Genomic DNA, 23,815 nt, shown 5'->3' on the forward strand with positions numbered 1-23,815 from the left:
CAGAATATTTGTATATACTGTTGGAAAAAAGCTGTTTTCTTGCCCAGGATGGAGCTCCTGGGACCTCCAAAAGGGGCGGCGGGCCTGCCTGCAAAAGCAGCTCACGCTGAGGAAAGCTGTACTGAGAGATGAGGGGTGAGAGATGCCTAATGACACCACCTGAGCCCCTGGAATCAGCAGCACCTCAAGATCTACCCCTTGGCCTTTTGGTTGAGTGAAACTAATCCTTCTCCCCACCACCCCTCTTTTTAAAGTAATGTGGAATTGGTGTCTATCACGAGCAACTAAAAAAATCCCTATTACCCAGCACCAGTCATGAAATTGACAGAGGAATAGGCAGGTCTGATGTATGGAGCAGAAGGGAAAAAGAGTAAGGAAAAAAAGCCCACCAAAATAAATATTTAATGAAATGCCACAGCAAATAAACCACTCAATAATTCCACTGGGAAATCCCATAGGAAGTTTTATTTTTACTTACTAGTCCTTTAGCATTTTTATTTTAAGAAATGGCTTAGGCTGGGCCCAGTGGCTCACGCCTGTAATCCCAGCACTTTGGGAGGCCGAGGCAGGTGGATCTCCTGAGGTCAGGAGTTTGAGACCAGCCTGACCAACATGGTGAAACCCCATCTGTACTAAAAAAAAATACAAAAAAAAAACTAGCCGGGCACGGTGGTGGGTTCCTGTAAACCCAGCTACTTGGGAGGTTGAGGCACGAGACTCACTCGAACCTGGGAGTTGGAGGTTGCAGTGAGCCGAGATTGCACCATTGCACTCTAGCCTGGGCTACAAGAGGGAAACTCTGTTTTTTTTTTTTTTTTTTTTTTTTTTTTTTTTTTTTTTTTTTGAGATGGAGTCTCGCTCTGTCACCCAGGCTGGAGTGCAGTGGCGCAATCTCGGCTCACTGCAAGCTCCGCCTCCCGGGTTCACGCTATTCTCCTGACTCAGCCTCTCCGAGTAGCTGGGACTACAGGCGCCCGCCACCACGCCCGGCTAATTTTTTGTATTTTTAGTAGAGACGGGGTTTCACTGTGGTCTCGATCTCCTGACCTCGTGATCCGCCCGCCTCGGCCTCCCAAAGTGCTGGGATTACAAGCGTGAGCCACCGCGCCCGGCCAGGGAAACTCTGTTTAAAAAAAAAAAAAAAAAAAAAAAAGAAAAGAAATTACTTAACAGGACAAGCTCTTTAAAACAATACAAAAGTACCAAGGGCAAATATGTAAAAGATTAACAGCACTTAACAGTACTCAACAGTAACAGTGGAAACTACACCTTTAGACTTTTTAAAAAATACTCTTGGCCACAAAGTTACATTTGGACTCTATTTTCCAACTTGGAGAGGCCAAATGTTGCTGTTCTTTCTGATAAAAAGCAAAAACAGAAGAGCTTGTTCTGTTTTGGATTTTTGTTTTTATCTTGTTTCACATGAGTGAAAAAATTAACAGCTGCCCTCATTTCTGAAAACAAAAAAACTATAAACAATCACTGTTGCTCCCAATGGGACTGTTGGACATAAGCCCTGAGGCTTTGGGGTCAAGGGCTAGACTCTAGAAGCCCAGGACCCCGCCAAGGTCAAGTCTGCATACTTGGGGCAGGGCGAGCTGTTGAACCATTGCATTTCTCTGCTGCTTCTTTACATGGGAACCAACACAAGAAAACACAATCCCTAAATTGGCTGCTGCGGGATCCTACAAATAAGTGAAAAAGCGAGAGGACACAGCCAAGGAGTGCTTGCCTACCCAGCCCCCTTCTTCTAAGCCGTAATCCCAAGGGGTGAGTATGATCCAGCAGTATTTGAAAAGAAGCCCGGCCTCTGAGCAGCCACTCACTCCTGGTAAATACCCTTGAAATCTGCAGACTTCATGGCTGGCAGAAAGTCGTAATTGGTGTTTTGCTGTGTCACTGGCCTGTTGGATAACAAGAAGAGATGGTTAGCTCTAGGGCCTCAATAAAGGGCAACGTTGGAAGTGTGCATAGCTGAATACATGGTGTTCTTTTTCCTGATTTATTTTTAGCTGCTTCTTGCAACCACACCAGGCCTATGCCCATTATACAGATGAAGAAACTGAGGGCACAGGAGGTTAAAATGACCAGGTTAGGAGTAGGGTTATGGCCCCTTTTCCATCTTCTAATTTGGATATTTATCGTTTTTCTTAATTATCTGTGTCCTCACAACAACCCAGTGAGAATGGTAGATTAAGAGTAGCTATTTTGTCTGTTTTACCAATGGACAAAAACTGAAATCAGAGAAGTCAAGCAGCCTGTTCAAGACCACACAGCTAAAAAACATGGCAGGGTGGGGATTCAGACCATATCTTCTGATTTCAATTAGTTTCTTGACATCTTCCATGGAAAGGAGTTCAGGGGGAGGATTGTATTAGTCTGTTCTCATATTGCTAATAAAGACGTGAGACTGGGTAATTTATAAAGAAAAAGAAGTTTCATGGACTCACAATTCCACATGGCTGGGGAGGCCTCATAATCATGGTGGAAGGCAAAGGAAGATCAGAGGCACTTCTTACATGGTGGCGGGCAAGAGAGCATGTGCAGGGGAAATGCCCTTTATAAAACCATCAGAACTCGTGATACTTACTACCATGAGAACAGCAACCATGGGAAAAACCCACCCCCATGATTCAATTACCTCCCACCAGGTCCCTCCCATGACATGCGGGGATTACAGGAGCTACAATTCAAGATGAGATTTGGGTGGGGACACAGCCAAACCATATCTTGGGGAAACGAAGATAAACCAATCTGTCTTCTTCAGTCCTTGTGACTGTCAGAAGGCTGTGAGAGACGAAGTAGTGCTATTGATATTAACTCAATTGGATCCATGGTTTATCTTTGAATTTCAAAAAGCCTGGCCATAATTGACACCCCACTGTGGAAAACCACAGCACACACCAGAGTTTGGCCAACCAGGAGTTATTTCCCAAACCCTTCTCCTTACAAATTTATGCTACAGAAGATGACACAGCTGAACATTCCCAGCTTAGAGTGGGGATATGCTTTGGATGTTTGTCCCCTCCAAATCTCATGTTGAAATGTGATCCCCAGTGTTGGAGGTGGGGCCTGGTAGGGGGTATTTGGGTCGAGAGGGTGGATCCCTCATGAATAGCTTGGTGCCATCCTTGGGGAATGACTGAGTTCTTGCCCTGAGTTTATGCAAGATCCGGTTGTTTAAAAGAGTGTGGCACCTCCTTCCTCTCTCTCTTGCTCCTGCTCTTGCCATGTGACACTGTCTCCCCTTCACCTTCCACCATGATAAGAAGCCTCCTGGGCCCTCACCAGAAGCAAATGCCAGCACCATGTTTCCTGTATGGCCTGCAGAACCATGAGCCAAAATAAACCTCTTTTCCTTGTAAATTACCCAATCTCAGATATTTCTTTAGAGCAATGCAGAAACAGACTAACACAAGTGGCCATCTGACAAAGTTCTAGTTAATGAAGTCTTTTGAAGTATAGTGGTGAGAGGTCCTGGGAAATATTTTACTCACATTGTAAAAAGGGTCAGACTCAATTTTTTTCTCCTTTTATCCTGACTTGAAGGTAGCTGGTGCACCTGGAGCTGCAGCAGCTATCTTGTGGCCATGAGGTAGGAAACCAATGGGCTAAGGATGGCAACACAGTAAGGCAAAAGGTGCCTGGTACGTTGATACCACACAGTGGCTGCACCAGCCCTGGGCTGTCTCTAGTTTTTCATTAAGCAATAAAAAAAAGTTCCCTGTGTGTTTAAACTAGTATCTACTTTGGTTTTTTTCATTATTTGCCACCTAAACCCTTCCTCCCTGATAACAAAAAACTAAGAAAGAAGCCTTTCCTTTTCTTAGTAAAGATCTAAGAAAGCTAGTTATGCTCAGGCTGGTTTGGAAGATTATGATACGGGGTAGTGGGTTTGGTGGCTCTACAAATAAACAGAGCTGCCCAGGGCCCCTACTTCTCCTGAGCTGCAGGCCCTGGGAGGTCTCGCAGTTTCCATAACAAAGGAGTGTGGTTTTGCCCCTCAGAGGCTAGCTGATCTACATAGGAGGCAGGTCAGTGTATTTGATCTAAATATTTAGTTGATTTTCATATGTAAGGGAAACTTACAGTTTTGTTTCCTTTTTCTTTTCTTTTTAAAAAATTTAAGCTGTATTATCTTATGTTTTAGGGACAAAATTCCATTAAATCATGAAATAAATTGTATAGCTCCTCTTCCCCTCACTCCATGCTTTCAATCATTTAATGAGGGAGTTATCTTTTTTTGAGTTATAAAGAATTCACTAATGCAGGCTGGGTGCAGTGGCTCACACCTATAATCCCAGCATCTTGGGAGGCTGAGGTGGGTGGATCACTTGAGCTCAGGAGTTCGAGACCAGCCTGGCCAAGATGGTGAAACCCTACCTCTACTAAAAATACAAAAATTAGCCATGCATGGTGGTGCACACCTATAATCCCAGCTACTTGGGAGGCTGAGGCAGAAGAACTGCTTGAACCCAGAAGGGAGAGGTTGTGTGAACTAAGATCAAGCCACTGCACTCCAGCCTGGGTGAGAGTGAGACTTGTCTCAAAAAAAAAAAAAAAAGAATTCGCTAATGCAAGGGTTCTCAGATGAAAACCATATTCACAATAACACGACCTATTATACGCCTTTTCCACTCACATTCTCTCACAAGGGAACAGTGCAATTTTTCAAAATATATTTGGAAGATCTGCATGACTCAATGAACTGATATTCTCCAATTGACCACTGGGTAAAGTTACAAAATCATGCATGATAAAGATCAATTTAAAGTGTGAGATAGACCTGCAGATTTCAATAAAATAGAGTATAAAAATTTCACATTTCAGCTAACCTTTAAGAAACTACCACTTATGGGGTTTTGGTGTACTATCATAGAATATCCACAATCGTTTAAAAAAGCTTTGCCTCCCTCTCCCAACCACACATTAAGTGATGCTGGGTCTTCTTCAAATACTTCAAACAGAACAACATAGCACAATAGAATGAATGCAGCCACACAAACGAGAAGCCAGCTGACAACTGTTAAGGCAGATATGAAAGAGATTTGTAAAATGTAAAACAATACCACTCACAAATTTCATTTTGTTTTGGAAAATATAGTTACTTCTCATTAAAATTTGTTATTTATATCAACAGGTAATATTGTTCCTTTTAAATGAATAGATATTTTTAAAATTTATGTTATGATTTCTAATAGAATAATTATTTCAGAACAAGAAACACTAAGAAAATTTTTTAAAAAGAAATAATTATTAATATACTTTTTTTTTTTTCCAGACAGAGTCTAGCTCTGTCACCCAGGCTGGAGTGCAGTGGTACGATCATAGCTCACTGCACCCGCAACCTCCCAGGCTCAGACCATCCTCCCTCCTCAGCCTCTTGAGTAGCTGGGACCACAAGCATGCACCACAATGCCCAGCTAATATTTAATTTGATTTAATGTAATTTATGTTATGTTTATTTTAATTTATTTTATTGTATATAGTTTTATGTCATGTTAGCTATTTATTTTATTTTATATTTCACCTCATTTCATTTGTTTTTTGAGACAAGGTCTTGCTCTGTTGCCCAGGCTGGAGTGCAGTGGTGTGATCACAGCTCACTGCAGCCTTGAACTCCTGGGCCCAAATGATCCTCCCATCTCAGCCTCCTAGAGTAGCTGGGACTATAGGCACACATCACCACGTGGACCTGGCTAATTTTTGTATTTTTTGTAGAGATGTGGTCTTGCCATGTTGCCTAGGTTGGTCTTAAACTCCTGGCCTCAAGTGATCTTCCCTCCTTGGCCTCCCAAAGTGCTATTAATACAATTAACCACATAAATAAAATCTCTTCGGATGCCTCAATAATTTTTAAGAAGGTAAAACAGGACTTGAGAACAAAAAGCTTAAGAACCTCTGCCCACGTGGAAACAATTGGTTGGCAGCAATAGGGGAGGATAAGGAGATCAAGTACAAATCCTGGATTTCTTTTTCAATTTCTTCATTGATAAGTAGGGAGTCAGATTCTGCTACTTCCTGTGGTATAATCTTTAAGAACTTACCCTATTAAAGCAGGGTTCAGAGGCAGGGAGGAATTTTATTTCAGAAGCATCACCCTCAATACGCAAAATAGGCCAATATTTCTCCTTTTATGTCTTTTAAGACTGGGAGCGAGTCAGTGCCTCACGTCTGTAATTCCAGTTCATTGAGAGGCCAATCAGGGAGGATTGCTTGAAGCCAGGAGTTTGAGAACAGCCTGGGAAACATAGCAGGCCCCATTTTATAAGTAAAATACAAATGAACAAACGAAAGTCTAAGAGCAATCAAAGCGATTTTTGAAAAGCTGATTATGACTCCAGGGATATCAATTAAGCAATCCTATAAGAGCCATCCTTGAGCAATGTTATATTATACCCACTTCACCCTTTATTTTTCAACATAGGAATAATAACAGGATAACCTTTTGGTAAGGAGTTCAAGGGTTGTTTTGTAGAAAAACAAAACTCAAGATATCGGTTCTTAAAGAGCAACGGTTGGCCAAATCCAGCAAGCTGCCTGTCTTTGTAAATAAAGTTTTATTGGAACACAGCCATGGCCATGCATTTACTTCCTGGTCTGTGCTGCCTTCATGCTACGGCAACAGAGTTAACTAACTGCAATAGAGACTATATTACTTACTAAATACTTACTATCTGGCCCTTTCCAGAAATTACCAACTCCTGTTTTAGAAAGTCACTCTGTATCTTAAGAGGGCTTTGGAATTAACTGATCTGGATTTAAGTCCCTTCTGTGCTACTCTCAGCTTAAGGGACTTGGCTTAATTTTCCTTATAATAGAAAGGGGCTAAATTGTAAGGATTACATGAGATAAGGCCTGGAAAGTGTTTAAGAGAGTCCCTGGCGCAGAGCAAGTGCTCAGTAGCGCTATCATCAACTTAGCAGGAGCTTAAATGAAGTATGATGAACTTGGGACTTACATTCTAAAATCAACACATAGGACAAAAATAAAGCATTAAAATAAATCTCCTTTGATAATCCCTTAAGTAGGTGGCACATTATAGACAAACACAGAGTCTCCCAGTAATGCCAACATAGCTGGTTTTTCCCTCTAGCATTTAAGTAGATCGCTGTTGTTTCACTCGAGGCCCCAGATGAAGTAGCTGGCATTGAAGACCCATATTGTAGGAACAAAAATCTATATATTCAAACACGAGGCTCACACTCAGTTGGTGAGAAACTCACATCCTCAAGAGCAGAGGGGATCAACAGACTTTGGGGACAGAAGATTCACGGCTCCCAAACTGTACCGCTTTGGGCGACAGATATGTCTGGTGGGTCATTTTTCTCCTGTGCCTCTCCGCCCCACCACGCCAAAGAAAACCACCTAATTTGACATTTGTAAATTACATGGACATCTTTTAAAAGGAATCAATAATACTGATAGAGTTGCTATGACAATGAAATGTGTATACCTTATGGAAAATGACAGCAATTGCTTTGTTTAAAATTCCATGGTAAATTCCCACCTGATGCCTGGCATACATGGGAAACTATGAGAAACACCTGGGTCTTACAAGTTTCCTTCTGGACATCAACTAGGATTATGGTTTTATTTGTGAAAATCCCCTTAAGTGGCAAAGATTAAATTACTTAGCAAGGTGGGGTGGTTCATGCCTGTAGTCCCTGCATTTTGGGAGGCGGAGGCAGGAGGATTGCTTGAGCCCAGGAGTTAGAGAACAGCCTGGGCAACATAGCAAGACCCTGTCTCTACAAAAAATAAAAAATATTAAAATTGGCCAGGCACAATGGCATGCAACTGTAGCCCCAGCTACTTGGGAGGCTGAGGCAGGAGAACTGCTTGAGCCTGGGGGTTGAGGCTGCAGTGAGCTATGTTCATGCCACTGCACTCCAGCCTGAGTGACAGAGGGAGGCCTTGTCTCAAAAAAAAAAAAAAAAGTGGAAAGATTAAAAAAATACATTATTCCATGGACATGTATTTACCTGGGAGAAAACCAGTAGCTGATGAGGCTGGAGACCACTACATAGGATGCTATCATCATCCCCGACATGGCGAGTGATACGAAGCCCAAACCACAGAGGATGCAGAGCAGTGAGAGGCCACCCACAGAGATGACCAATCCTAGGAGAAGAACATGGTTAGAAGTGTTCATCTCAAACAGGCTGAAAACTGGCAGACCCTGGGTCAGTGTGTTTAAAATAACAACTGCTAACTCAGATTATTAAAGTAAGGAGACTTCCCACAAAAACCCAGATTTCTAGCATCACTTAAAAAAAGGAGGCGATATGGGCACCTGAGTGGGCATCAAACCATGGCAACAACTGGCTGGCCCTCCCATTGCCTCCAGTCCCCCCAGTTCCCAAATTGCATCACACATGGGCCGCTTTGCTCATTTTGTCTTTTTTTTTCTTTTTTGAGACAGAGTCTTGCTCTGCCTCCCAGGCTGGAGTGCAGTGGTGCAATCTCAGCTCACTGCAACCTCTGCCTCCCAGGTTGAAGTGATTCCCGGCTTCAGCCTCCTGACCAGCTGGGATTACAGGTGCCTGCCACCACGCCCAGCTAATTTTTGTATTTTTAGAGGAGATGGGGTTTCACTATGTTGGCCAGGCTGGTCTTGAACTCCTGACCTCAAGTGATCCACCCGCCTCGGCCTCCCAAAGTGCTGGGATTACAGGCGTGAGCCACCCCAACCAGCCTGCTCATTTTGTCTTGCCCATAAGTGTTGGAGTTTGAGATCCCCTTATCCTCAAGGTCAGAGATGGACTTCCAAAGGGATCCCCTCGAGGAGTCAGCCAAGGCAGTACTGGGGGAGGTAAATTATCTCTAATGTCTCAAAGTGCATAATAAATGCCATTATTTACACTTATCTACAAGCTATAGGTATAAAGGTCATGCAGGCTAAAGCAAAATCTAAATGCAGCTTTTGATGGCATCCTTGAAAATCCAGCCTGTAAACCATCACATTTTAATCTTAAGGTCTGATTGGTCATTTTTATGGAGCATTTTATATGCCATTTTAATATACCATTCCCATTCTAAATGGGAATATTAATGAATTACCATCTAATACGTCCAAGGAAAATACATTTTTTCATAATGTGGGGCCCGTGGGGGGAAAAGAATAAAAGGTAGAAGGAAAAGATCATGAAGAACGAGTAACATGGCAAGTATTGTATGGCTGACATCCTTCTCTTTGCTTTGTGAGTGGCCAGTTAGCCCAGTGCTCCTCCCACAGCCACAGTGATGCTTTCAGGGAGGGACCCTGAAAAGGCTGGAAGGAAGAGGACATCAACAGGTGTGCTGCCTTTTCATAAAGATTTGCAAAATTTTAGATCACTGTTTTTCAAAGTGTGGTGCCAACCACCCGCATCAGAATCAGGTGCATCAAGGAAGCTTGTGAAAAATTCAGATTTCTAAACCCCACTCCAGACCTACTAAAACAACCCTCTCTGGATGAGGCCTGGAAGTCTGCATTCTCTTTCTCTTTTTTTTAAAGAGACAGAGTCTTGCTCTGTTGCCCAGGCTGGAGTGCAGTGGCACGATCACAGCTCACTACAGCCTCAACTGCCTGGGCTCAAGCGATCCTCTCACCTCAGCCTCCTGAGTAGCTGGGACCACAGACACACACCACTTTTTTCTTCTTTCTTTCTTTCTTTTCTTTCTTTCCTTCCTTCCTCCCTTCCTTTCCCTTCCTTCCTTCCTTCCTTCCTTCCTTCCTTCCTTCCTTCCTTCCTTCCTTCCTTTTTCTTTCTTTCTTTCTCTCTCTCTCTCTTTCTTTCTTTCTTTCTTGTTTCTTTCTTTCTTTCTTTTTTTGAGACAGAGTCTCACTCTTGTCACCCAGGCTGGAATGCAATGGTGCAATCTCAGCTCACTGCAACCTCCACCTCCCGGGCTCAGGTGATTCTACTGCCTCAGCCTCCCGAGTAGCTGGGATACAGGTGCCCGCCACCAGCCCTGGCTAATTTTTTGTATTTTTAGTAGAGATGGGGTTTCACCATGTTCGCCAGGCTGGTCGCTAACTCCTGACCTCAGGTAATCTGCCCTCCTCAGCCTCCCAAAGTGTTGTGATTACAGGCATGAGCCACTGTGCCCGGCCTCTTTTATATTTATTTGTTTATTTATTTTTAAAGAGATGAGGGGGGTCTGGATATGTTGCCCAGGGTGGTCTTGAACTCCTGGTCTCAAGAGATCCAAAGTCTATATTTTGATAAAGGAAGTAAGATTTATACACACTCGGAGCTGGTTGCAGTGGCTCACACCTGTAATCCCAGCACTTTGGGAGGCCGAGGTGGGCAGATCACTTGAGGTCGGGAGTTCAAGACCATCCTGGCCAACATGGCGAAACCCCATCTCTACCAAAAATATAAAAATTAGTCAGGCATAATGGGGCATGCCTGTAATCCCAGCTACTTGGGAGGCTGAGGCAGGAGAATTGCTTGAACCCGGGAGGCAGAGGTTGCAGTGAGCTGAGATAATGCCACTGCATTCCAGGCTGGGCGACAGAGTAAGACTCCATCTAGAAAAAAAAAAAGGATTTAAATACACTCAGGTTCAAGAACCACTATTCTAGAGGCTTTGCACATGCTGTTCTCCTGTCCAAAAGGCCCTTCCTTGCCCACCCCAAGGCAAAGTTGTCATACATCTTTAAAGTCTTGTCTGCTGTAAAGCTTTGCATGGTACCACCAAAATGTAATGGCTCTCTCCTTTCTCTGTAAATTTCCTCTCTTATGGTACTCATCCATTCCTCCACCCATTCATTCATGCATTCACCCATCTATCTATCAACATTTACTCAAAAACCACTCTGCCAGGCTGTATTTGGCTCATCCACTGACCATGCCTACTTTCTCCTTCAAGTGTAAACTGCCTTGTCCCTGGGGCAAATAAACAGCCCTGGGTGCTCTTAGCTCTGGGAAGCCACGGAATGGACCAGAAGTGATCACCTGACCCACTGGCCACCATCTCTTTGGCCTCTTGCCTGGGGTGTGTGATCTGATTTGACAAGGCAAAGTGAGCAAATCAGATTTGCTTTCCCAGTAATTTTAACTTAGGAATGCAGGGAGAAGTTGACTGTTGGTAGTGGAACTTCAGGAAAAAGGGTTAAGGTGGTCTCCAGTACCTAGCAAGGCATCTGGCATGCAGTAGGTGCCCAATAACTCACTGTGGAATGAAAGGCCTCTCTGCTTAATAATAATAGCTAGCATTCATTGAGAAGCTACTTTGTGCGATGTATTGTGTATTGTGCTAAAGACTTTATGGAGCCATAAGTTTCAATCTTCACAACAACCTTTTGAGATTGTATTATTATATCTCCATTTTACATATGAAGAATTTGAGGCTCAGAGAGGTAAACCACTTGCCCCAAATCACAGTGGTGGAGGTAGGATTTGAATGCAGACTCCAGAGTCTATGTTTTACCTACTCTGATAAGTTGCCTTGCTTGATGTGATTTTGACAAGAATGGCAGACAACCAGGCATGGTAGCCCATGCCCATAATCCAAGCACTTCGGCAGGCCAGGGTGGGAGGATCACTTGAGCCTGGGAGTTTGAGACCAGCCTGGGCAACATAACAAGACCCCGCCCCTTAAAAAAATTTTAAAATGGCAGATGTCTCAAAAGTATTGCTCTCCCAATTGAGTTATTTTCCAAGGAGGTGAATGACAGAACAGGCTACCTTCCAGTATTATGACCCCCAGCAGAGCAGCCAGGGTGGTAAGCACCACGATGAGCAGGAAGAATCCAACAGGAACGGCCGACATAACAATGAACACCAGCAAGGTGAAGGCCAGAAACGGATGGCTGTCCAAGTACTGACCCACTGGGGACTTCATAAAGGCCACCACCTGTGGGCAAAGGACAAAGAGCCAGGGTTAAGTACCACATTGGAACCCCAGGTTGAATGGATCTGCCCAAGCTGTGGGAATTACAATCAGAGGTCGTAAAGCCAGAAGGCTTATGCATTAACAAGTCACTACAGGCCAGGTGTGGTGGCTCATGCCTGTAATCCCAACACTTTGGGAGGCCAAGGCAAGCAGATCACCTGAGGTTGGGAGTTCGAGACCAGCCTGACCAACATGGTGAAACCCCCATCTCTACTAAAAATACAAAATTAGCCAGGCATGGTGGTGTATGCCTGTAATCCTAGCTACTCGGGAGACTGAGGCAGGAGAATCGCTTGAACCTGGGAGGCAGAGGTTGCAGTGAGCCAAGGTCGCACCATTGCACTCCAGCCTGGGAGACAGAGCAAGACTCCATCTCAAAAACGATAATAAGAATAACAAGAGTGAAACCCTGTCTCAAAAAAAAAAAGTCACTACAACAAGACTTCTCCCAAGACATGAGTCACCCAGGCAGCTATCTTAGGCAGCTGTGGGCAGGTGGCAAGTCTGAGGTCCCCACCCAAGGTCAAGCCTTGTGAAAGGAGGAAAGACCCAGTCATGGCTCTCCAGCCAAACACAGACTCTTGAGAAGACCTCTTCGGCATACAGGTGCATTGATGTAAGATACATACCATCTGCCTCCTACTTTACAGCTGAGGTTCTCATCGGTGAAGTCACTCAGACACAAACAGGCTTAGCTACTTGGATCACCAAGGAGTTTGTTAGAAATACAGAATCTGGCTGGGTGTGGTGGCTCACACCTGTAATCCCAGCATTTTGGGAAGTTGAGGCGGGAAGATCACTTGAGGCCAGGAATTTGAGACCAGCCTGGGCAACAGAGCAAGATTCCATCTCTACAAAAAATTTAAAAACTAGCTTGGCATAGCGGCACATACCCACAGTCCTAGCTACTTGGGAGGCTGAGGTGGGAGGATCACTCGAGCCCAGGAGTTTGAGGCTGCAGTGAACTATGGATTGCACCACTGCATTCCAGCCTGGGCAACAGAGGGAGATCTTTTCTCCAACAAAAAGGAAAAAAAAAAAGGAAATGCAGAATCTCAGGCCTTGATGAATCAGACTCTGCCTTTTAAACAAGATTCCCCAGGTGTCGTGCATACACATTAAAGTTTGAGAAGCAATGAACTAAATCACTTGTCTAGAGTCGCACAGCCTCCAAGTTGCAAAATCTCAGCATTAAAAGCTAATCACTTGTCTATTATTAAGCATTAAAAGCATTATTATTATTAAAAGCATTATTAGTGATTAGCATTAAAAGCTAATCACTTGTCTATTATTAAGCATTAAAATTATTACTATTAAAAGCATTATTATATTATAATTATAATTATTATATATAATAAATATAATTATATATTATATATTATATATAATATATATAATTATAATTATAATTTAAAAATCATTATAATTATACTATTGTATAATTATTATATTAGAGATATATTAATATTAGTTATCAAAATTAATATAGCATTAATTATATATTATATTATCATATAAATATAATATAATTATATATTATACATAAGATGTATATAATTATAATATGTGTTATATTATATTATTATAATAATTAAAAGCATTATTAAAAGCATTATTATTAAGCATTAAAAGCCAATCACTTGTCTATTATTAAGCATTAAAAGCTAATCACTTGTCTATTAAAAACTAAGCTCAGCATTAAAAGCTAATCACTTGTCTAGAGTCGCACAGCCTCCAAGTGGCAAAATCTCAGCATTAAAAGCTAAGGCCTGACCGGCGCGGTGGCTCACACCTATAGTCCCAGCACTTTGCAAGGTGGAGGCAGGCGGATCACCTGAGGTCAGGAGTTCAAGAACAGCCTGGCTAACATGGTGAAACCCCATCTCTTTTGAAAATACAAAAATCAGCCAGGCATGGTGGCGCATGCCTGTAGTCCCAGCTACCAGGGAGGCTGAGGCACAAGAATCGCTTGAGCCTGGGAGGCGGAGGTTGCAGTGAGCCAAGATACGGCCATTGCACTCCAGCCTGGATGACAGAGCAAGTCTCCTTTTCTTTTTTTTCTTTCTTTTTTTTTTTTTTTGAGGCGGAGTTTCACTCTTCTCGCCCAGGCTGGAGTGCAATGGCAAGATCTCGGCTCACTGCAATCTCCACCTCCCGGGTTCAAGCCATTCTCTCGCCTCAGTCTCCTGAGTAGCTGGGATTACGGGCACCCCCACCACGCCCAGCTAATTTTTGTATTTTTAGTAGAGACAGGGTTTCACTATATTGGCCAGGCTGGTATCAAATTCCTGACCTCAGGCGATCCACCCGCCTTGGCCTCCCAAAGTGCTGAGGCTACAGGCGTGAGCCACCACGCCCGGCCGCAAGTCTCCTTTTCAAAAAAAAAAAAAAAAAAAAAAAAAGCTAAGGTCTTGGACTCTAAATGTCCAATGCTTGCAACAGCTGCCACCACATCAAGTAAAAATGCTTTTATGTCATCAACCTGGTTACCATAGTTGGCCACAGCCTGTGACTAATGCAAGTTTATGCTGTGTTCATAGTCTATTTTCCTTCACCAGGCAAAAGGAATTTTGGATCTGACTCAATGGAGGAAGACTGCTTTAATGCAGAGCTGGCCATAGGCAAATCCACAAAGATGGGTTTCCCCCTCTTCTCCTTAGGCTCCATGGCTTCTCTCTCCTCAGTACTGGCATTCTAGATCCTGTTCACTTGAAAGGTACCATCATTCCAGAACCTCCTTCCATCATAACTGGTCCTTCCTAAGCCTCATCCCTAGGGCCTTACAGGCCAGCAGATGAAAAGAAGACCTAATTCAGGTCCCCAAAACACATGTGCCGCCTAGGCCTAGGAAGAAGAGTTTGCCCAAGTGATTTAAACAGTGGGATTTTCAGGGCGAGATGGAAGGCAGGAGGGGTTTGTGGTTCATGCTGAAGGAGCTAAAGTGCAAGCTGCACCCTGCTTAAATAGAAGAGGCCATGCCAAGAAGCCACAGCCATTGGTCTTGGGCTTCAGCATGGTCTCCTCAGGATTTACTCTCGAGGCATGGCCAATTTCACTGCCTGCCAGACCACAGGATGGCACAATGCCCGCTGACCTCACTGCCTCCTGCTACCCCACCATTCTGACAAAAGCCGCTAAAGAGCTTGCTATTCCCCTTCTCTAGCCAGAGATGACTGTAGCAGGAATCGCCTTGGACCTGGCACTGCCCAGCCTGGACACTCCATCATCAGAGTCCAGTGAGATCCTGCTGTGTCGGGGCAGCTGAAAGTGAGAGAGAGGCAGAGGAGCCGTGGGAGTCACCACACAGAATGTGGGCTGGTCCCTTGCGCTGTCTCAGGTCCTGACTTCTTTCCAGTTCTAATCCACGTGCATCCTTATTTGATGCTCCCTGTGTCACCTGACCCTTACAATTAAAAGAACCACAGTGGGGAGAGCAGATGGGCTCTCCAGGAAAGGGAGGCAGCAGACACCAGTGAGTATGCTGCACCAGCGAGTGAAGGGCTGTGCAACGGAAGAAGCTCATGAGGCTGGGACACCAGGACACTAGGCTTGCTAACTTATCCCTGGGCTGTCCATAACAGGCCACCTGTGCCATTCAGCACTTGAAATGCTCCTCCTGTGACTGATGGCCTGGATTTCCAATTTAATTTAATTTTAATTTTAAAGCTGAGACTTGATTCAGTTGTTGGAAAAATTTTAAGTATGTTTCAAATAGGTTATGTGAATCTATTTCGTTGAATTGTAAGTTTCATAAAATCTGAATACAGATTAAATATTTCCAATGAAAATTTGGCATTGGAATTGAGATGTGCTTTAAGTGTATGAAAAAAATGCAAAACATCTCATTAATACTTTTTTATATTACCTGTTGAAATTATAGTGTTTTGGATATATTGTGTTAAATTAAGAATATATTATTAAAATTAATCTCTGGCCGGGCATGGTGGCTCACGCCTGTAATCCCAGCACTTTGGGAGGCTGAGGTGGGCAGATTACTTGAGATCTGGAGTTTAAGACCAGCCTGGTCAACATGGTGAAACCCCGTCTCTAGTAAAAATACAAAAAAATTAGTCGAGCAGAGTGGTGCATGCCTGTAATCCCAGCTACTTGGGAGGCTGAGGCGGGAGAATCACTTGAACCCGGGAGTCGGAGGTTGCAGTGAGCCGAGGTGGTGCCACTGCACTCCAGCCTGGGCAACAGAGCGAGACTCCATCTCAAGATAAATAAATAAATAAAATTAATCTCATTTGTTTCTTTTTATGTTTTTAATGTAACTATTAAAAAACTTAAAATTATATATGTGGCAAACATAATCTTTCTGCTAGACAGCACTCATTTAAATTTCATCGGGAAAAAAAACAGGGAACAAACTGCTGTCATTTGAGTAGAACTACGACATGATTAAAGGAATGATTTAAGAAATATGAACCCAGCAATCATGCGCAAGAGGCAGGGAGAAAGATTTGCAGGAAATCAGGCAAGATATACTGTGGTCAAGTCCAGGCTGATGGCAGAGAGGGAAGAGAAGGGGGAGGGGTAGATGGGTATGAAAGTGGAATGACAAAAGAAGGAATACACAGGACTTAGGGACAGTATGGCACAGGGATATAAAAGGAAACAGGCAAGACTGTTCTACTTCAGTCCTTAAGGAATCCACCTTTTTCTTAGCCTTTTGTTTTTCTGAGATGGAGTCTCGCTCTATTGCCCAGGCTAGAGTGCAATGGCACGATCTTGGCTCACTGCGACTTCCGCTTCCCAGGTTCAGGCGATTTCCGGCTAATATTTATATTTTTTAGTAGAGACAGGGTTTCACCATGTTGGCCAGGCTGGTCTCGAACTCCTGGCCTCAAGTGATCTGCCCACCTCAGCCTCCCAAAGTGCTAGGATTATAAGCATCAGCCACAGTGCCCCGCCATTCTTAGTCTTTTCGGAGTCTGGGCTGTATAATCAAAGAGAAAGTCATTCAGATATGTAAAGAGACCAAGATTCAGATGGTTAAACCCAGCAATTGTCTTCTCCCAGGAAGTACAGCTGAGCTCCAGCCAGTCTGTCCCAGGAAGGGAGGACACGATTCAACCACACCTAATAATAACAGAGAACATTCATTAAACACTCAGGTGCTAGGCACTGCTTTAAGCGCCTCCCGTGTTATCTCATTTATTTCTTCCTACAATGCTACGAGGTAGGTAAAAAAGAACGACCTAACACTATTTAAACTCAGGGGGGTAGAACGTAGCAATTAACATTTCATTCTCATGGCAACACAGGGGGAAGCAATGGAAAGATGGAAAGTGGGAGAGGTTATTATTCAGTAACATGCACTGTGATTTTCCATCACCCGCCTGGAGGTAGACACAGGTTATCCAATCTAGGCTCTACAAGCACAGTGCAGCACTGCAGAGCCCAGGAAGGCCAGGCTGAGACAGACTGACAACATTACGTGCCATGCTCTGTGCTAATGCTTCAAACAGCATCTCAGATAATCTTCATAACAAACCTCTGAGCCTGGCATTGCGCATTTTAGAAAAGAGGAGATGGCAGCTGGGCATGGTGGCTCACTTCTGTAATCCCAGCACTTCAGGAGGCCAAGGGAGGAGGACTGCTTGAGGCCAAGAGTTTGAGACCAGCCTGGGCAACACAGTGAGAGACCCTGTCTCTCCAAAAAATAAAATAAAACATTAGCTGAGTATGCTGGTGTGCACCTGTAGTCCCAGCTACTCAGGAGGCTGAGGCTGGAGGTGTTGCTTGAGACCAGGAGTTCGAGGCTACAGTAAGCCATGATCACACCACTGTACTCCAGCCTGGAAGACAGAGTGAGACTCTGTCTCAAAAAAAAATAAATAAACAATTTTAAAAAAGGAGATGGAAATTCAGTGAGCCTAAGTGACTTGCCCAAGGTCAGACAAAGGCGGTTGGCTTCTAAAATTGGGACAAAGTGGCCAGTATTTGAGAACATGAAGGCTGAAACTTGGATGATTCAGGAGCCAGGCAAATTCCCTGGTATCAGAATGCAAAAAACAATCAATGATTCATTATCTCTTCCTACCAGGAGAAGGGCGAAGGGTCAGGACCATTTACAACCACTGGTGGCCAGGCGCGGTGGCTCACGCCTAAAATCCCAGCACTTTGGGAGGCCAAAGTGGGTGGATTGCCTGAGGTCAGGAGTTGGAGATCAGCGTGGCCAACATGGTGAGAAACCCTGTCTCTACTAAAAATACAAAAACAAACAAACAAAAAAGGCAGGTGAACATGAATATTAACTAAGTTCAGACTGGGCCAGGGTGAATGCCTAGTGCAGTGCTTGGCATACAGTCAGTGCCAAGAAATATGCAGTCAATCCTTATTACTCACAATCCCATATTTGTAAATTTGCCTCCTCACTAAAATTTATTTGTAACCTCAAAATGAATACTGGCAGTGCTTTTTGTTTTGTTTTGTTTGAGATAGAGTCTTGCTCTGTCACCCAGGCTGGAGTACAGCGGTGTGATCTTGGCTCCCTTCAACCTTCACCTCCTGGGTTCAAGCAATTCTCATGCCTCAGCCTCCCAAGAGGCTAGGATTACAGGTGCATACCACCACACCCAGCTAATTTTTTGTATTTTTCATAGAGAAGGGGGTTTCATCATGTTGGCCAGGCTGGTCTGGAACTTCTGGCTCAAGGGATCCACTCGCCTCGGCCTCCCAAAGTGCTGGGATTACAGGCGTGAGCTACCGTGCCCGGCCTACAGTGCTTTTGAGGTCATTAGTGGATGTGTCCACAACAGCAAGAAGTGGAGTCACCTGCCACGCACATTCCCAGCTGAGGTCAAGCAAGGTAACACCGAGCCTTCCTGTTTCATCCTTTAAACAAGTATCATTGTGTTCTATTTAGTGCCACGTTTATGCTTTAGGTTGGTGATTTTACTGTTGAAAATGGTCCCCAAGTGTAGTGCTGAAGGGTTCTCTAGCGTTTCTAAGCATGAGAAGGCTGTGATGTGCCTATGGAGAAAATACATGTGTGTGATTAGCTTTGTTTAAGACACGAGTCATAGTACTGTTGTTGGCCCTGAGTTCAATGTTAATGATCAACAATATATATTAACATGTCTTTAAACAGAAATACACAGAAAACGAGGTTATGTACTGATCAGTTGACAAAAATGTTGTGAACAGAGGCTCACAGCAACTGAATCCTGTTATTTCCCCTAGGAGCGATGGTTTGGTATGTGCTAATTCAGTGTCTGCAGTAACTTTATAGAACGTAACTACCATGGTTAATGAGAATCAGCTGTAAATGTGGAAAAGGCAGGAGGACCCTTCTTACTGAGCTAACTTTTAATAACAAGAGTCCCCGCCAGCTGGCGAGAAAGCTGCTTGTCCAATTTAAAAATAGCTTGGTAAATCCACAAAGAGTGCCAAATAAATTCTGGAGCGAGTCCAGAATTTATTGTTGTAGATTGCAAACAAGCATCTCTTTGAGTAGATCCGCTGTGCTATCCAATACAAAAAAAATACATCACAAAATAGTTCATTTTGTTACATATACATACGTATTTTTATAGGTATATTGCATAGAAAAAAGGTCTAGAATGACATACAAAATGTTAACAGTATTATCTCTGAAAGCTGTTTTCTTTTCCTTGACAAAATGCTGAAAGACATATAGAAGAAAGCAATAAGGATAAATATGCAAGAAAACATATACTATCTGAAGTTCCACTGCCACTGAGTGGCTACTGAATACCTAAAAAATGGCTAACTCAAATTGAAATGTGCTAGAAGCGTAAAATATGCGCACGGGGTTTTGAAGAGGGAGTTCAAAAAAGAAGGTACAATGTTTCAAGAACCTTTTTTCATTAATAATTTTGTATAAATGATTACATGTTGAAATATTTTTGATATCTTAGGTTAAATAAAAACATTATTAAAAATTTTTTTTTTTTTTTTTTGGAGACGGAGTCTCGCTCTGTTGCCCAGGCTGGAGTGTGGTGGCACAATCTCGGCTCACTGCAACCTCCGCCTCCTGGGTTCAAGTGATTCTCCTGCCTCAGCCTCCTGAGTAGCTGGGACTACAGGCCTTACCACCACGCCTGCTCATTTTTGTATTTTTAGTAGAGACAGGGTTTTACCATGTTCACCAGGCTGGTCTCAAACTTCTAATCTCAAGTGATCCACCCACCTCAGCCTCCCAAAGTGCTAGGATCACAGGCAGGAGCCACCATGCCCAGCCAAAATTAATTTTACCTATTTCTTTTTACTTCTTAAATGTGGCTACTAGAAAAATTTTAAATTACATACGTGACTCACGTCATATTTCTATTGGACCTGGGTTCCTAGTGGAACACTGAACTCAAATTTTGAAGTAGGCTTTTGTCTCTCATTTTCAGGGTAACAGACAGGGCAAAATTCACAACAAAACCAAACAAAACCAAAAAAAGGATGATATCTGTGGCACAGACTTCTTTATCCAGCTAAAGAATTGCATTTGCCATTAGTGGCAAATGACTCAATGTTGGCTTAAGGGATTTAATTGGAAGTATTGTGTGCGACTCCCAGAAGTCTCCTTAAATTGGAGGTGGCTTGCACTTCTCTTTCCCCCCACTCTTCAAATCCTGTTGCCTGGAACATGGATACAATGGCTGATGCAGTCATCTCAGACAAGGAGTTTGAAGGTCACAGCATAGACATGGCAGGGTGGTAAGCCAGAAAGATTCTTGACTTACCTCCAAATTTCTTCTACTGGAGAAAGAAATAACTTTCTATCTTGTTTACGCTAGTGTTATATTGGGATTTTCCATTACACATAGTGATTGGAAACTGACCTTTGAGTTATTCTGGAAGGAGTCTATCAGCAGAGACAGCTTCTTCTGCAGTTCGTGCAAGTCCCTTGAGATACTCTGGGGCTCCTCTTTTGCCATTCTGAAGCTCACTTCAATCTCTTTGGGGATGAATTATCCTACCAGTAAATTCTCCGGTGCAGCTGGCGGTGCAATCTCTCATGTCGCCCTGTCTCTTGCTGTTACCAGAGGAAACAAAAGCCGTTAGTGGTCTTCATCCAACTGGTTCGACGAGGGCTCCTACCATCCTCATACCTTGATGGCGGGCATGCAGATGGAGGGTAACCTGGCAATATTCACAACAATTTCAGATTGCACATATTTCAATCCAGGAATTTATCTTCCAGGAACATGATGGAAATAATCCAACAGGTATCTCAAAATGTACTAAAAGGCTGTGCATTGCATCCCTGTTTATAACATATAATGACTAGCAAAACATTGGGAAGTAGCTAACTATATTTCCATTAGGAGAAAATTGGTTAAATAATGATAAATTCAGTCATTAAAATGATAGTGTGACCGTTTAGTGATGTGAAAAGATGTGTATGATACTTTAAAAAAAAGATGATAAAATGTTAACAGTATTATCTCTGACAGCTTATTTTTTAGCTTGACAAAGTGCTGAAAATACAAAGAAAGCAAGAAAGCTGAATACACTATTTCAAATCTCATTGCCTTTTATTTTCCCTAGAAAGCTTTCCTTGTACAACAGCAGCCTTGTCCTATTTCTCTTCTTTATTACTGTACAGGTTGGCTCCCAATTCCATCATTCCATACATCATCATCTATTTACTTGTGGGTAAGTCTATCCCTGCTAAGGAGAACTGCGCCTCGGGGGCAGACCTCACCACAATAATTATACTCTAACTAAACTGCCTGGAATTTTGAGGGGTGTCCCAATCTGATACAATTTTTATTTATTTTTAATAAAAGCAGTTGGTTAAATTAGATATATTTTTAACCCCTGTTGAGTTTTCAAATATAAAAAAAAATCATTCTTATTTTATATTTCCCAGAACTGGCTGGACACAGAGGTATCTTTTCCATTTCTCCCTTTAAACTGACCTCCTGACCTACAGTACCAATGCTTAAAAGATGTCCAAGTGGCCAAAATTAATTGAGTGAGAGATCTTCATATTTATTTATCATACAGGGGGTAATTTTATCTACTACTAAGCTGTACAGGGTCTAGTATGCAAATTAAAGCACATTTTAATCATCCCAGGTAGACAGCCTCTGCTACCTCCCTTTTGTAAAACAAGAAACCCTTTGGTGGGGGAAGTTGAGGAGGGGACTAATCCCACCACCCCACATTCTCTCTTTGAAGCTGCCTCTGGCGTAGATCTTGAACTTGGGGGGTTCCCAGCACTCAGTTCCCATAATCTCATCTCTGCAGCAAGCAGAAACAAGCCGAGTTCCCCTTACAGGTCTCGTTTGGTCTAGGAACCTCAAGTGCCACCCAGACCGGTTTGGGGAGTCCGATGAGAGAGTGCGTGGGGCGAATGCCATGGCCACAGCCTTCAAATGCGTCTACCTGGCCACCAATTCCCAGGCCCCCTGGTCACTCACTCCTCGGAGGGGCCTCCCCAGGCACGGAGCTGTCTCCCGAGAAGGGAAAGGGAGAACCGGGCGCGGCCAAGTAGTGCCCCGCCTTCTTCACGCCTGGGGGACTGGGCCAGGCCAACACCAGCCAACCGACTCCCCTTCCAAGGCTCCAAATAAATCTCCTGGCCCTCCCACCCCCGAACCTCCAGGGGCAAACGGCTACCTCGAAAGTTCCAGCTGGGAGGAGGGGTCACATCTCTGGTTGGGGGATGGGAGCTACAAGGCGCCTCGAGCTCACACTGGCCGCCCCTCCCCATCTGGGCCCAGCCTTTCAGCCTTGAAAAGCCAGGGAGACCCAAGGAGAGGAGGAAGGGAGTGAAATGCAGGTGGAGAGGGGGTCCGCGTCCCAGAAGTCACAGAGGCTGAATAATGGGAACTCAGAGGGGAGTCGAGTACTTTGTTATTAATTTGAGGGTAAAGAAGCTCCCTTTGATACTTGCAGATCTCTGCAGTGATGGGGAAGGGGACCTCGGTGGAGAAGAGGGGCTGGGTGGTGAGGAGGGCGCCCGTTTTCAATAATCCTAGGGAGGTTTGCCTCGATGTCTTCCCCAGGTTCCCCAGAAAGGGGCACAGTCTCGGAGTGTGGTGGTGCTAGCTACCATTTTACCTAATCTAGTGGTAGTGTGTGTGTGTATGTGTGTGTGTGTTGGGGGGTGGCGGGGTGAGTGTGCATTTAGGGGTGGGGAGGAATCGTGTCTCCTCATGCGCTCCCAGCCCCGTCCCGGTGACTCACAGGCAGGAGACACCCCTTACACTAACCCCGGGGCAGAAAGCTACGGGCGTGGGACCCCGATGGCGCGCTCACGCCGTCGCCCCCGCGCTCCTCCGCTGTCCTCGCCCTGCGAGGGGGGTCTACGACCCGGGGCACCCAGACCCCCACCCCCAAGCTCCGAGCTCTCACCTGCTCCTGACGGCCGAGCAGCCCCCACCGCGTTTGCAGGCGGAGCGAAGAGAGGCAGAAGGAGGAACAAGAGGAGGAAAGAAAGAGCGTCCCGGGAGCCAGAGCCGCCTGCCTCCGCCCCCTGCCCCGGGCACCGCCCCTCGGCTCTGCTCCTCTGGGCTCGCCCCGCCCGTGACCGGAAGGATCCGGCAAAGGCGCGCCAAGGCCCCGCGCCCAGGGCTTTGCAAAGCGCGCTCGCTCCCACTGGCTTTCGGAGCCACTGGGACAAGCCCAGAGAGGTTGACAGATGAGAAAACTGAGGCTCAGAGAGTGTCCCTTCCCATACGACTGGCTTGGAGTGAGAAAGCTCAGACCACCTTCAAGACAGGCAGACTGGCAGCCGAGAACGAATTTTCCAAGGGTCTCAGGGTTTCCCCTCCTGTATACCCAAAACCAGCTGCTCTGGAACGTCTCTGGAACTCAAGACACACACGTGATGAAGTATTACCCTGGCTGGAAGTTTTTAACCATGACTCCTCAAATGCAAATGTCATAAGCCAGTGAGATCCTTTCAGATGGATTAGATCTCCATTTTACACCTGAAAAAGTCCAGGCTGAGAGAGAC

At 44.4% G+C, this 23,815-nt stretch overlaps 1 protein-coding gene across 2 annotated transcripts; it reads right to left on the reverse strand.

Annotated features, from left to right (window-relative positions):
* Positions 1-1,410: 1,410 nt before the first annotated feature.
* On the reverse strand, positions 1,411-23,363 carry TMEM159 (transmembrane protein 159). 2 transcript variants are annotated; one of them, XM_003261452.4, is made up of 5 exons: positions 23,212-23,363; positions 20,688-20,881; positions 11,679-11,847; positions 7,986-8,124; positions 1,411-1,904 (listed from the first exon to the last, which is right to left on the reverse strand). In XM_003261452.4, exons 2-5 carry the CDS (start codon positions 20,781-20,783, stop codon positions 1,823-1,825), a joined length of 486 nt encoding a protein of 161 aa, XP_003261500.1. In that variant the 5' UTR covers positions 20,784-20,881; positions 23,212-23,363; the 3' UTR covers positions 1,411-1,822. The 2 variants fall into 2 exon arrangements, with proteins under 2 accessions (XP_003261500.1, XP_003261501.1); XM_003261453.3 differs by having other exon boundaries at positions 20,688-20,988; positions 23,212-23,313.
* Between the last annotated feature and the right edge of the window lie 452 nt (positions 23,364-23,815).

The sequence above is a fragment of the Nomascus leucogenys genome, chromosome 2 (genome assembly GCF_006542625.1).
Source record: "Nomascus leucogenys isolate Asia chromosome 2, Asia_NLE_v1, whole genome shotgun sequence".
Taxonomy (NCBI): Eukaryota; Metazoa; Chordata; class Mammalia; order Primates; family Hylobatidae; genus Nomascus; species Nomascus leucogenys.

What these genes read in the sequence shown, in the direction of transcription:
- TMEM159 (XM_003261452.4), bottom strand. Translation starts at nt 20,783, where the DNA reads ATGGCAAAAGAGGAGCCCCAGAGTATCTCAAGGGACTTGCACGAACTG. An exon ending in CCTTCCAGAATAACTCAAAG is followed by an intron (nt 11,848 to 20,687) that starts GTCAGTTTCCAA and finishes CTTTGCCCACAG; the next exon opens with GTGGTGGCCTTTATGAAGTC. An exon ending in AGCTACTGGTTTTCTCCCAG is followed by an intron (nt 1,905 to 7,985) that starts GTAAATACATGT and finishes GTTATCCAACAG; the next exon opens with GCCAGTGACACAGCAAAACA.